The sequence below is a fragment of the Nomascus leucogenys genome, chromosome 13, assembly GCF_006542625.1.
Source record: "Nomascus leucogenys isolate Asia chromosome 13, Asia_NLE_v1, whole genome shotgun sequence".
Classification (NCBI taxonomy): Eukaryota; Metazoa; Chordata; class Mammalia; order Primates; family Hylobatidae; genus Nomascus; species Nomascus leucogenys.
In genome coordinates, this window is record NC_044393.1 from 6,951,905 (window position 1) to 6,963,973 (window position 12,069).

Below are 12,069 nucleotides of genomic sequence, written 5' to 3' on the forward strand. Positions count from 1 at the left end.
AAAACAATTATTAGCATAATGGCACCATACTCTATATTTGGGGCTTAGATTGGCCTTATCCATTTTCAAAAAATAGCTTTATTAAGACATGAAGTGAATAATTCAGTGGTTTTTGGTACATTAAGTGTTGTACAACCAACACCACTGTCTAATGTTAGAATGTTTTCAGCACCCCAAAAGGAAACTCCATACCCACTAACAGTTACCCCCATTTTCCCTACCTCTCTAGCTGTTGGCAAACACTACTTTCATTTTTTTTCTTTTTTTTTTGAGACAGGATCTCACTCTGTCACTCAGGCTGGAGTGCAGTAGCATGATCACAGCTCACTGCAACCTCTGCCTCCTGGGCTCAAGCGATTCTCCTGCCTCAGCCTCTCGAGTAGCTGGGACTACAGGCATGTGCCACCAGGCCTGGTTAATTTTTATATATATATATATATGTTTATTTATTTTTGAGATGGAATTTTGCCATTGCTGCCCAGGCTGGAGTACAATGGTGCGATTTAGTAGAGACGGGGTTTCTCCATGTTGGTCAGGCTGGTCTCGAACTCCTGACCTCAGGTGATCCACGCGCCTCAGCCTCCCAAAGTGCTGGGATTATAGGCGTGAGCCACCACGCCTGGCCAATTTTTATATTTATTGTAGAGATGGGGTTTTGCCGTCTTGCCCAGTCTGGTCTTGAACTCCTGGGCTCAAGCAATCTGCCTACCTCTACCTCCCAAAGTGCTAGGATTACAGGTGTGAGCCACCACACCTGGCCCTACTTTCTGTCTTTATGGATTTGCCTGTTTGGGACATTTCATAGAAATGGACTCATACACTATGCAATCTTTTAAGTCTGACTCCTTTTTCTTCGCATAATGATTTCAAGATTCATCTGTGTTGTAGCCTTTATCAGAACTTCATTTTTTAATGCCAAATAATATTCTGTTGTATCAATTGACTATTTTGTTTATCTGTTCATGAGTTGATGGACACTTTGGTTGTTTCTACCTTTTTGGCTGTGAATAATCCTGCTATGAACATTGGTGTGTAAGATTTTGGGTGGACATATATTTTAATTGCTTCTGTGGGTAGTCGAATTGCTGGGTCACACGGTAATTCTACATTTGACCTTTTGAGACACCACCATACTGTTTTCCAGAGTGGCTGCCCCATTTTCCAATCCTACCATTAGTGTATGAGAGTTCCGCTTTCTCCACATCCTTGCCAGTAACACTAGTTATCATCTGTGGTTTTGGCTGTAGTCATCCTAGTGGGTGTGAAGTGCTGTCTCACCGTGGTTTCAATTTGCATTTCCTGGTTGCTGATGATGTTTAGCATCTTTTCATGGCTCACTGGCTATTTGCGCATCTTCTTTAGGAAAATGTCTGTTCAAATTAGCCTTCTCTATTTTGGGAGTCAGTGGTGTGCTAGCTTTACAATATGGGTTTCAAACTCTCCCTCTTCCATGTTCTTGATCAAATTGTATAAGAAAGAATTATCTGTTGATAATTTGCAAAATCTGTGGTTATAAAACCAACTGGGGTATGGGGATGGGAAAGACTTTCCTATTTCAATTTCTTTTGGGCAAGTCAAAATTTTCATTTCTTTTTGCATCAATTTTTGCATTTTGCATTTTCCCAGAAGTTTACATCCTACAAATTCTGTTTCTTAACACCTTCCTATCATATTTCCACCTTGTCAACAAGTGTAGATTTATATGGTCCTTTGAAGTGGCTGTGCAGGGCTCTGTTGCCTTGGGCATGCCATACATAATGTTTTTACCAGTCCCTCTCACTGGATGTTCTCAGTTTTTCTGTTATAAACAATGTGACTGTTGTTTGGGTTATCTATCTCTGAAACTAACCACTCACATGTAGTGGCTTAAAACAACATCGTTTTATTGCTCAGGAATTTAGGCAGGGCTTAGCTGGGTGGTTCTTCTACTCTTCCTGGTATCTGCTGTAGTCACTGATGGAGCTAGGAGCTTGACTAGGTCTGGAAGGCCCGAGATGGCGCCTCACTGGGGACTGGCTTGGTTTTTCTCTCTATCTCTGGTTTATAGACACTTTTCCTCCATGGACCTGTGCCTCCTTCCCCTCCATGTGGTCTCTTCCTTCAGGAGTGTAGTCAGATTTCTTGATTCAGTGGCATGCTTCCCAGAGGGCAAAAATAGAAATGATAGGCTTCTTAAGTCCCAGTCCTGAGCCTGGCAGGGCTTCAGTTCCACTGGGTCCTACTGGTCACAGCAGATCACATGGTCAGTCCAGACTTCAGAGGTGGAGAACAGGCTCCACAAGTTTATGGGACAGCAGCATGTGCATATAGAGACAAGGAATTGTTGGTGGCCATATTTGCAGAAAATCTAACACTACTGTGAACATAGTACACTTTTCTTACAAATTTTGGAGTCCACGGTAAACATTCTTGGAATGGACAAGTGGTCTGTTGACTGGAGAATCACAGGCAAGTCATGTAACCTCTGGGGCCAAGACATGTAAAGTCCCCATCCTAGGATTTCCTGAAGTTTAGCAGAGAATAGACGCCAATGCTGACATACCTTGTAATAACTATAGATGCTCTTCCAGGAGCGTCTTGGAGTTTGCTGCCAGGCTGGTCTTAACTTGGCTCTTCCTAATCATTGAAGAAGATGGCATTATTCTCATTTTACTTAAGAGGAAACCAAGACACAGGAATTATCTGGCATAACCTTGCCTTATTCCTTCTCCATCACCTGGTTTCATCCCCCTCTAGTATTTTCTCTGCCCCACACAATGCTGTGATGACAACACGTATCATACAGGATTCAACATCTTCCTATGTGTCTCATCCCCAGGTGAGTGAAGGAGGTGGCAGGGTTTAAGCGCTCAGGCTCTTAAGTCAGGTTACCTGTGCTGTCGCCTGGTTCTGCCACTTATCAGGTGTGTCACTGCAGACAATTGGCTTTATTTCACTGACGCCAACTTTTCTCATCTGTAAAACAGTAACATGACTTTGATCATTTCATAGGGCCGGTGGGGAGATTCAGAGAACCGAAGTGTGGAAAGCACCGAGATTCTCAGCAGTGGTGAAGGTGAAAAAACGCATTTAGGTTCCTCAAGGCCTTTCACCCTGAGCCTTCCCTACCTCTTCTTTCACCTGGGCTGGGCCGGGGAGGCCAGTGTGTTCAAGGTAAATAAAAATGTTACAAAGGGCTCCTTCAGTATTCTCCTGGTTGTAAGAACCAGTGTTCTTTTATGATGCTCAAGGTGGCAGCTAGAAATTCCCCCTCTCCAAGCCGTCAGACTGGACCTGGCTGCTGAGTAATTCCTTCCTTGTCCTTTCCATGAGGTCCAACCTCATGCCTGGGCTCTCAGTCTGAAAGCAAAGCCCGTGTTAGCATCTCACACTGGACCCATCTCAGCAAGGCTCCCTTCTCCCGGTGCCTTCCGATGAAGATTTGGCTCTCCTAAGCGTGCCTGGGACAAATTGCAAACTATGACTTGAAGGAGGGGAGTTGATGCGTTCACGTTGATTCATGGATGAGTCAGCGCTGGCCTGTAGCATCTGGCCTCAGTGTCATAGCCTGCAATAAGAGAATGCTCAGTATCGTTTGGCGAGGCGTTCTCTGTTTAAAGGTCTCACTCTGTTCCCCTGGTTACCATTCATTGTTTTACTGTCCTCGAGGGCTTGTCCAGATATCTGGTCACATTTTCCTACTAATAACAATTTTCCAGGAAAATCACCACCTGGATTTGTGACTTCTGTGCTGAGGTGTGGGTATTTCCTACAGGGGCCTTGGGAGCCTGATTCAGTGGAGAAGTTGTTTCGACTTGGAGTGGTACTTCTTGTCTCATCTGTTAATTGTTGAGAATAGCTAATGGTTCATTGACAACCTTGGTAGCTTTTCAAAGCCAGGAAAGTCATCCAGGCAAACTGGAGATAAGACAGCAGGAAATTCTTGTTTATAAGTTTAAAATCTATGTAGACATCCCCGAAGCCAGCCTGAAACTACCTCTAAAAGAGCATGGGGAAGAAGAAGTAAATGAGTTATGAAAAATCATCTCATGATTTTAATTCAGTTTGGATGTGAAAGGTAAACTTAGGGTCTTCAAAGTCCTGTGTGGTTCTAAAAAGACTTTCTTGCTTCTGTCATCTCTCTGTGCTTGAGAGAGGAATGAGCCCTTTACAATCTTTAAAAAAAACAAAAAACACCTCATTCCTTATAGTCCTGGAGACTGGGAAGTCCAAGATCTAGGTGCCGGCAGGGTCAGTGTCTGGTGAAGGCTGCCCTCTGCTTCAAGGTGACACCTTGTTGCCATGTCCTCACGTGGCCAAAGATGGAAAAGCAAAAAGGGACCAGACTTACTCCCTCAAACCCATTCATAAAGACATCAATCCATCCCCAATGGCCTAATCACCTCCTAAAGGGCCCGCCTCTTAATAATGATGAATTGGGGATTTTCAACATGAGTCTTGGGAAGGACAAAACATTGAAACCACAGCAATAACAGAATTAAGCATTTTCTGAATCAGGTTCTGGGGGGTCATTGAATATTACTTAAAAAGGAGAGTTTGAGGTGGCATGGGATGAAGTGACTCCTGTGCCCATCTGTGGTCCTGGTGATGCTGTCCATTGCTGTGGGGTGCCCACCCTCCCATGGCTAGGAGTGGGCACATAGATTGACTAGGCCAACTGGATTCTGTCCCCCAGAGTTTTGGATGGAGAGAGGCCCAGAGGGAAAAGCAGCTCCGATTCGTTCCTTCTGTGCTTGTGCCTGAGAAGATTGCCCTGTGCCCTCACACCTGCCTCGGTTCCTGTCTGTTTCTGACCCTGGTTCTTCTTCCCTGTGTAGGCTTCTCCGGGTCTGTTAATCTCCCAATACTTGCTAACATTACAGATCTGTTTCCTGTGTGTCTTCTCTGAGCCTTGTTCACCTTGATGTGCCTGACGAATGTCTAACATATTATGGCATGCAGCAGAAGGATGATCTAGCAGACCTCACAAACCTAGAGTTGTCCAGGTCAGACAGGAAGATAAATAGGGGTGGCTGTCTGCAGTGTTAGTAGGGAGAGCTGGGGGCTGGAGCCAACCGGAGATGTGTGCCTCATCAAAGGGACATGGGTGGCTCGGCTCCTGCCCGTGGCTTAGTGGGTTACATTCCAACGAGGTTGACTGGTGAAAGGCTCTGAAAAAGCAGTGTCCAGAAGAACTGTCTTTGTGTACAGTTGCAAGCTTGGGCTTGCAGGTAGCCTGGTTGGTTTCCAGTCCTGCCTGGACTGTCCTAGTGGCATAACCCTGGGCAAACAACTTGACCTTTCCGAGCCTCAGTTTTGAGTTCTGCACAATGACATGGGGAATATTATCTACCCTACAGAGTATTGTAAGAACTAAGTGACATGAGACTGGTCAGGCATTTCAACCTGGAGCCTGGCACATGGTAAGTGCTCCATAAAGGGTATGCCTGACATCTTTACGTGTGAGCAGAGAAGATTCACTATAATCACCGGGAAGATTAGATAACTCCAGGTATGATAGAGACTGTTGTTGCCCTGGGGCAGGGACCAGTGTCATGTTGTTCATCATTATGCCTTGGTTTCTGGTACAACACAGAGGTATAAATATTCTAGTTGACTATTAAAGGACTCAAAGAATTGAAACTTTGAATCCTTATTAAAAGTGTGCAAGAAATGTTATGAAGATCTTTCATACTAGAATTCTACTATCCAGAAATGTAACAATTCACTTATTTACCCTCTTATTCATCTACTCATCTACCCATTCATCCATCCATCTACCCATTTACCCATCCACTCATTCACCTACCTGCCCACCCATCTACTCATCCATCCATCCATCCATCCATCCACCCACCCACCCACCCACTCATCTACCCATCCATTCACTTATCCATCCAACCATCCATCTGTCCATCCATCCATCCATCCATCCATCCATCCATCCACTCATTCACCCACGTACCCATCCATTCACTCACCCATCCATCCAACCACCCATTCACCCTCCATCCCCTATCAAGTTAATTATGATTTTACCCATTTTGCTACTGTAAAAAATGAGGAAGAGAGAATGAAAGGATTTTCACTATTAATACCATCAGTCCAGAGATTCACCTCCTAATCTTGGTGGGCTCATGAAGATGGTGCACGTCTTGGAAATGAAGAGTATCTGCCCTGGTACACAGGTAACTGGGCTGAAACCCCAGCTTGGCAACTTCCCGGTTAAATGACCTTGGCAAATCATGGCTTTACCATAAATTGAGTGGAAATGATATTCCCACAACTTCGGGTTATGGGAATTGAATGAGATAGTGTAGTGTTGAGCCCGTGGGACAGTATCTGGCACATGGTGAATAGTTCAGTCACTATCAACTTCTGCTCTCTGAGACTCTTCCAGCCACACGGAGGCTGCAAAATCCCTGTCTTCCTGTACTCTGTCCCACTGGGATGCCCCTAACAATTTGTAGGGTGAGATTGCCTTGTAACAGCTGCCTTTTCCCTGAGTGTATCTCTTTGTAGCTCTTCTGCACTCTCTTTCATCACCACAGCTACTGAGGGGTCTTTGTGCCTGGATCTTGGTCTGATGTTCCCACTTGTGGGGAACCAGTGGACTCTTTCCCTTCCCTCCCACCCCATGAGGCTCTGCTTCCCATCTGTTGGGGTAGTGGAGCTGTGACCTGGCTAATGCGAAGCACGTGTCTCTCCTCCTCTCTCGCAGGGAATCGGATCTCTTCCTGCTCGACAGCCGCACCCTCTGGGCCTCGGAGGAGGGCTGGCTGGTGTTTGACATCACAGCCACAAGCAACCACTGGGTGGTCAATCCACGGCACAACCTGGGCCTGCAGCTCTCGGTGGAGACGCTGGATGGTGAGTCCCCCGGCCACTGCCAGTCCTAACGCAGCCTGTGCCCCTGACTTCAGGAGGATCTCAGCAGTGCTCATGCTTGCTTCACTACAAACAGGCTTCCCCACCCCTCCCAACCAGTACTCCATGTTCAGCCTTTTGATCCAAACCAGAAGCAGCCCCTTCCCCTCTTTTCACAAGAAGATTACATGATTGGTCATAGCAGAATTGGGTAAGGCTTCATTACAGAAAGGGTGGTCCCATATCAGCAGGGGTGAGGGCAGCCCTCTTATGAGAAATGCAGAATCCTGGGCCCACCCCAGACCTGCTGCATCAGAACCTGCACTTTAACTAGAGCCCCAAGGTGACACCACAGGACACAGGACATTCTGGACTGTTCCGTGCACTGCAGGGTGTTTAGCAGCATCCCCGGTCTCTTACTCACCAGATGCTAGTAGCATCTCCCAGTTGTGACACCGAAAATGTCTCCAGACATCGCCAGATTGTGCCCTGTGGGACAAAATTGCCCTTGTGCAAGGCATTAGTCCCTTCCACATTATAACCTGAATGTGGGTCTGACTCCCCAATTCCTGGAGAATCCATTGTGAGTCTGCCCTCCCCAACACCTCTCATTCCCACCACAGTTCTGCCTCCTTTGAGAAGGGAAGAAGGAAGGATGGTGAGTGGAGAAGTGGGAATGGGCTTCTCTATGCTAATTTTTCCCCACCCCAAACAGATAACAAATGATATCTTGTAGCTTGACTTTGCTTAAAATTCAGTGGTGATGGTTTCCAGCTGTGTAGCTTCTTCCTTCCACCAGTTTTATGAACAAAAAATTTTTTTCATTTATTTTTGAATAAACACCTTCACAATGTTTGCCTTTGGAGCTATGAGCAATACATGTGTAACACTAAATAGTTTCCCTCCCACTTTCTTCTCCAGCTGCTGAGTTCCACTTCCCAGGGACAACTGCTGTTTCTGTCTTTTCAGAGATGCTCTCTGGGTATTTCAGCAATTACATGGAGATTCGGTTTTCTGTTTTTCCCCTCTCCCATAAATGGTGGCCTGGCATACACAGTGTTCTCCAGCTGACTTATCTCGGAGATTGGTCCTGTCAGCCATTAAAGAGCTTCCTTGTTCCATGTGTTTTGTGTCCATGTAGCTCTGCCACCCACACACTGTGTGACGTTGGACAATTTCCCTAACCTGTCAGAGCCTGGGCTTTCTCATCTCCAGCATGCAGGTGATGAGAGGGTTTGGGCCACTGGGTTGTTACAAGATGTAATGGGTTATTATGGGAAGAGTTTTTAAAAATAGTGCCTTAATGTACATAGGATTTTCCTGGCATCTTGGCAAAATGCAGATTCTGATTCAGCTGGCCTGGGGCAGAGGAGTCTGTGTTTTCAGACAGCCACCAGGTGACAGAAGCTGCTGGTCCCTGGACAGTGCTTTGAGTAATGAGGCTTAGAACAGGACCTAATTGTAATACACATGTAAAGGAGAGCAGTCATCATCATCATCATCATCACCAAAACTGACTAAACCAGCTCTCCTGGGATAGATGCCTAGGTGTTTTCTAGTCTTTTGGTCTCACAAACAGGGCTTCAGTGGGAAACCTTGGTGTATAGGTCATTTTTCATTTGAATGTAGCTCTAGGACCATTTCCTGAGGTGGCATTGTCTATTTGTAGTTTTATTTTTTTTGAGATGGAGTCTCGGTCACCCAGGCTGGAGTGCAATGGCACGATCTCAGTTCACTATAACCTCCGCCTCCCAGGTTCAAGTGATTCTCCTGCTTCAGCTGCTTGAGTAGCTGGGACTACAGGCGCCTGCCACCACACCCAGCTAATTTTTCTGTTTTTAGTAACACATTTCTGTGGACTTGTAGATGTTAGGGAAACCTTCCAACTGGGCCCCAGTGGGCTCTGTGCTTCTCTGTCTTGCCTGTTCTGCTGGCTCAGGTGATTTTCTCTTAGTTGACGCCAGCCCTGTGGCCAGCTCCTCCTACTACCAGTCCTGCCCTCATCATTCCCCCCAGACACAGTCAGAGTCCTTTTGCCCCTTTCACCTCCAGCACCTACTCCCCCATTGTCCAGGTTATGGAGAAAGGCTCAGCATTGTTAGAGGCAGTGCTGCCTGTTGGTTAGAGCTCGGGCTCCCGAGCCAGGCTCCCCAGGTTCAAATCCTAGCCCTGCTATTTCCGGCCTTGTGACCCAGGGTGAGTCACTTAATGTGTCTCATCTGGAAAATGGGGTTAATAATAGTTTCCATCTCCAAGGGTGGTTGTGAGGGATTAGATGAGCTCATGCAAGTGAAGAGTTTAATTGCTCAGTGTGTGGTTGCTACGAAGCACCACTGTCTCTTGTGATCGTCACAATTACCCAGCAAGGTAGATGCTATGGCTCACATCCCCGTGGTGCAGGCAGGAAATGGAGGCTCCTGAGAACCCACCGGGGCTCCATATTTCAGCAGCCCACCTGACACCCTCTCCATTCCTTGCAGCCTAGTGGCCGTAAGTTGCTATCTAGTGTCAGATCAAGGATTAAATGCCGTGTCCCTGACCCCCTCTGACTCCGGGACACCATCTTTGCTCCTCCTGGGCAGGGCCCTGGGGGCCAGGTGTTGTGCCACCGCCCAGGGACTTGGCTTGTCCAGGTGCTGTGCGCGCCCAGGCAGTGAGTTTTGTGTGGTTGCCCAAGTCAGGGGAGGATCACCCACTCGGATTGTCAGGGAGGGGCAAAGTGTATAATGGCCAGTTGGCTGTGTGGAGCTTTGGACCTCTTGGGGATGAGCTAAAGAGCAAGTGAGTCCAGGATTTTCGAGACTTCATGGCTGTGAAAATGCTTTGTTTTCCCTACCGTGGAGGATCTCAAGCCTGGCGTCCATCAGGGTCACCCTAGGGGGCAAACTGCACATGCGGGTGCCTAAGCTCCATTTCAGACCCACCGTAGGGGATCTCTGATGATGCGCCCAGGAATATGCCCTTTTTCCCCAGTAGCTTTAGGGGTACATGTGGTTTTGGTTCCATGGACAGATCATAAAGTCTGAGATTCCAGTGCTCCTGTCAGCCAAGTAGTGTACACTGCACCCAATATGTAGTTTTTTATTCCTTAGCCACCTTTTAAAATAAGACTTGGGTAACTTGAGGCCTGGCCCAGTGACAACACTCTGGCAAAGTCGTGCACGGTGCTTGGGGCAGCCTGTTTATGAGATGGTGCCTGGGCTGACAGGTGCCCCTCGGGTTCTGGGTCTCAACCCTCCCCTGCCAGATCCTGCACGGGGAAGGGCAGCAGGGCCTGTGGGAGGCGGTGTGCATCCGACAAATCAGTGCACACCTGCTTTGTGCCTGGCCCGGAGCTGGCTGCAGAGACCCTGGCCCCTACCCTGGGGACTCTTACTGATATTAACTCAGAGGATATCCTGCCTGCACCAGCACCCAGAGAATACAGGTGCCCAGGCAGCAGCGCCCATGTCATCATCCAGAAGGGGTAGAGACAGGGTCACCTGAACCTTACAACCACTAGGCAGTTACTGTGCCTGGATGGAGAGGGGCCCCCAGCAGCTGCTGGAATTTGGAGGCTGGACACCTCCTAGGGCCTTACTTTTGTCATGCACACAATGGGCATGTGGAGTATAGTAATTTGGGCCACAGGACAGCGTGCTTCCATTCTAGTGGGGCGCAGCCATCACAGACCTTCTTTCAGAAGGCTGCTGTTTAACCCCACGTGAGCCCCTGCCTGCCAGTGGTCTCCAAAACTCCAAAGCCCAAATGGCGCCCTCCTTCCCTCCCATCTGGCCACGGGTGGTGGGGGGTCTCGAGGTCAAAGTGCGGAGGTGCCCTTCTGAGACCACCCAGGAAGCATGTGTCTGTTCCCTCTTCCTCCCAGCTGGGCCCTCCTGTGAGTCACCATGTGGAGCAGCCGCAGCTGGGGCTCTGCTCCAGGCCAGCGTGCCCTCACGGGGAGAAGCCTATAAACTCCCAGGCACCTGCAGCTCATCAGGAGGAGGCCGAGCGGGGAGCCTGGTCTCATCTCCCTGGGGATGGGCTGGCGCTGCAGGAATGAGGGCTGGAGTCTGTTTGTATTTCCCTTAGTACAGAAGAGAGGAGAGGCAGCCTCTCCACTTGATCCAGCCCCCAGGCTGTGCTTCCCACCCATGGACTGGCTGTGTCCTACAGCCCATGCTGGATGCTGGTGTCAGGGACCTGGGGTGAATCTAGCACTGCCCAGAGCCCTGTGAGAAAGGAGAGGATAGAGAGGAGAGCAAGAGGAGAGGATAGAGAGGAGAGCGAGAAGAGAGGATAGAGAGGAGAGTGAGAGGAGAGGAGGGGAGGGGAGAGGAGAGTGAGAGGAGAGGAGGGGAGGGGAGAGGAGCGGCAAGGCACCCTTGACTGGAGGGAATCCTGCAGCTCGGGGCTCCTCCCACCTTGTGGCCTTAAGGCAGAGGAGCCCTCCCTGCAGGCCAGGCCCTGAGCTGGCAGTGTGGGTGCAGCTTTTAGAAGCAGGATGGACTAGCAGCTCCTGCACATACATACTCTGGCACCATTGGCCCTGTCATATCACAGCTCCTCAGTCACCTTTGTGTGGTCTCAGCAGCTACTCCAACTTCTTGGGGTCTTGTTCCTCTGTCTGTTCCATGAACATAATAATATCACGGATTCTGTAGGCGGCTGGAAGGAGAAAGTGAGTTCACAGAACATGCTGAATCCCGGGCCCAGCACCCTGTCTGTGCTCATGAGTGTTAGATGTTCTAATTGTTGATTTATTTAGTTCTCACAATAATCCTGCCCAGGTAGCACAATTGATATCACCAACATTTTATAGATGAGGAAATAGAAGCTGAGAAGGCTGGGGAACTTTCTCATGACTCCCAGGTGTAGACCTGGGCTTTGGCCAGAGGATTGTGACTCCAACCCTCTTCCTTTTTGCTGGAAAATCTTCCAAGGAATGTGTTCACCAGGATGCAGCCTCAGGATGGGGTTTGGAGGGGCAGATGAGCCCCTGCAGGGGATCCAGCCTGGCCGTCCGGAGGTAGAGACCCCAGGACCCTCTAACATGTTAGGTCTTACCTGGCTTTTCACCTGGGAAGGAAAGTGTTTCTAAAAAGCACTCAGAAGACAGTAGGCTTCTTGCAGGACTCACTGTAGGAGCCCCCTTTGCAGAAGTGACCAGGGCTGCACTTGACTTCCATGGGCTCCTCCCTCCATTACAAAAAAATAAAATTAGGGCCGGGCACGGTGGCTCAT

The 12,069-nt window shown here is 48.5% G+C and overlaps 1 protein-coding gene across 1 annotated transcript in view; it reads left to right on the forward strand.

Moving 5' to 3' along the window:
• BMP7 (bone morphogenetic protein 7) overlaps window positions 1–12,069 on the forward strand; it is a 97,295-nt gene that overhangs the window by 57,355 nt on the left and 27,871 nt on the right. The window contains exon 3 of the mRNA XM_012512018.2: window positions 6,701–6,849. Coding sequence (XP_012367472.2) covers window positions 6,701–6,849 — 149 coding nt within the window. The remainder of the gene's footprint in view (window positions 1–6,700; window positions 6,850–12,069) is intronic.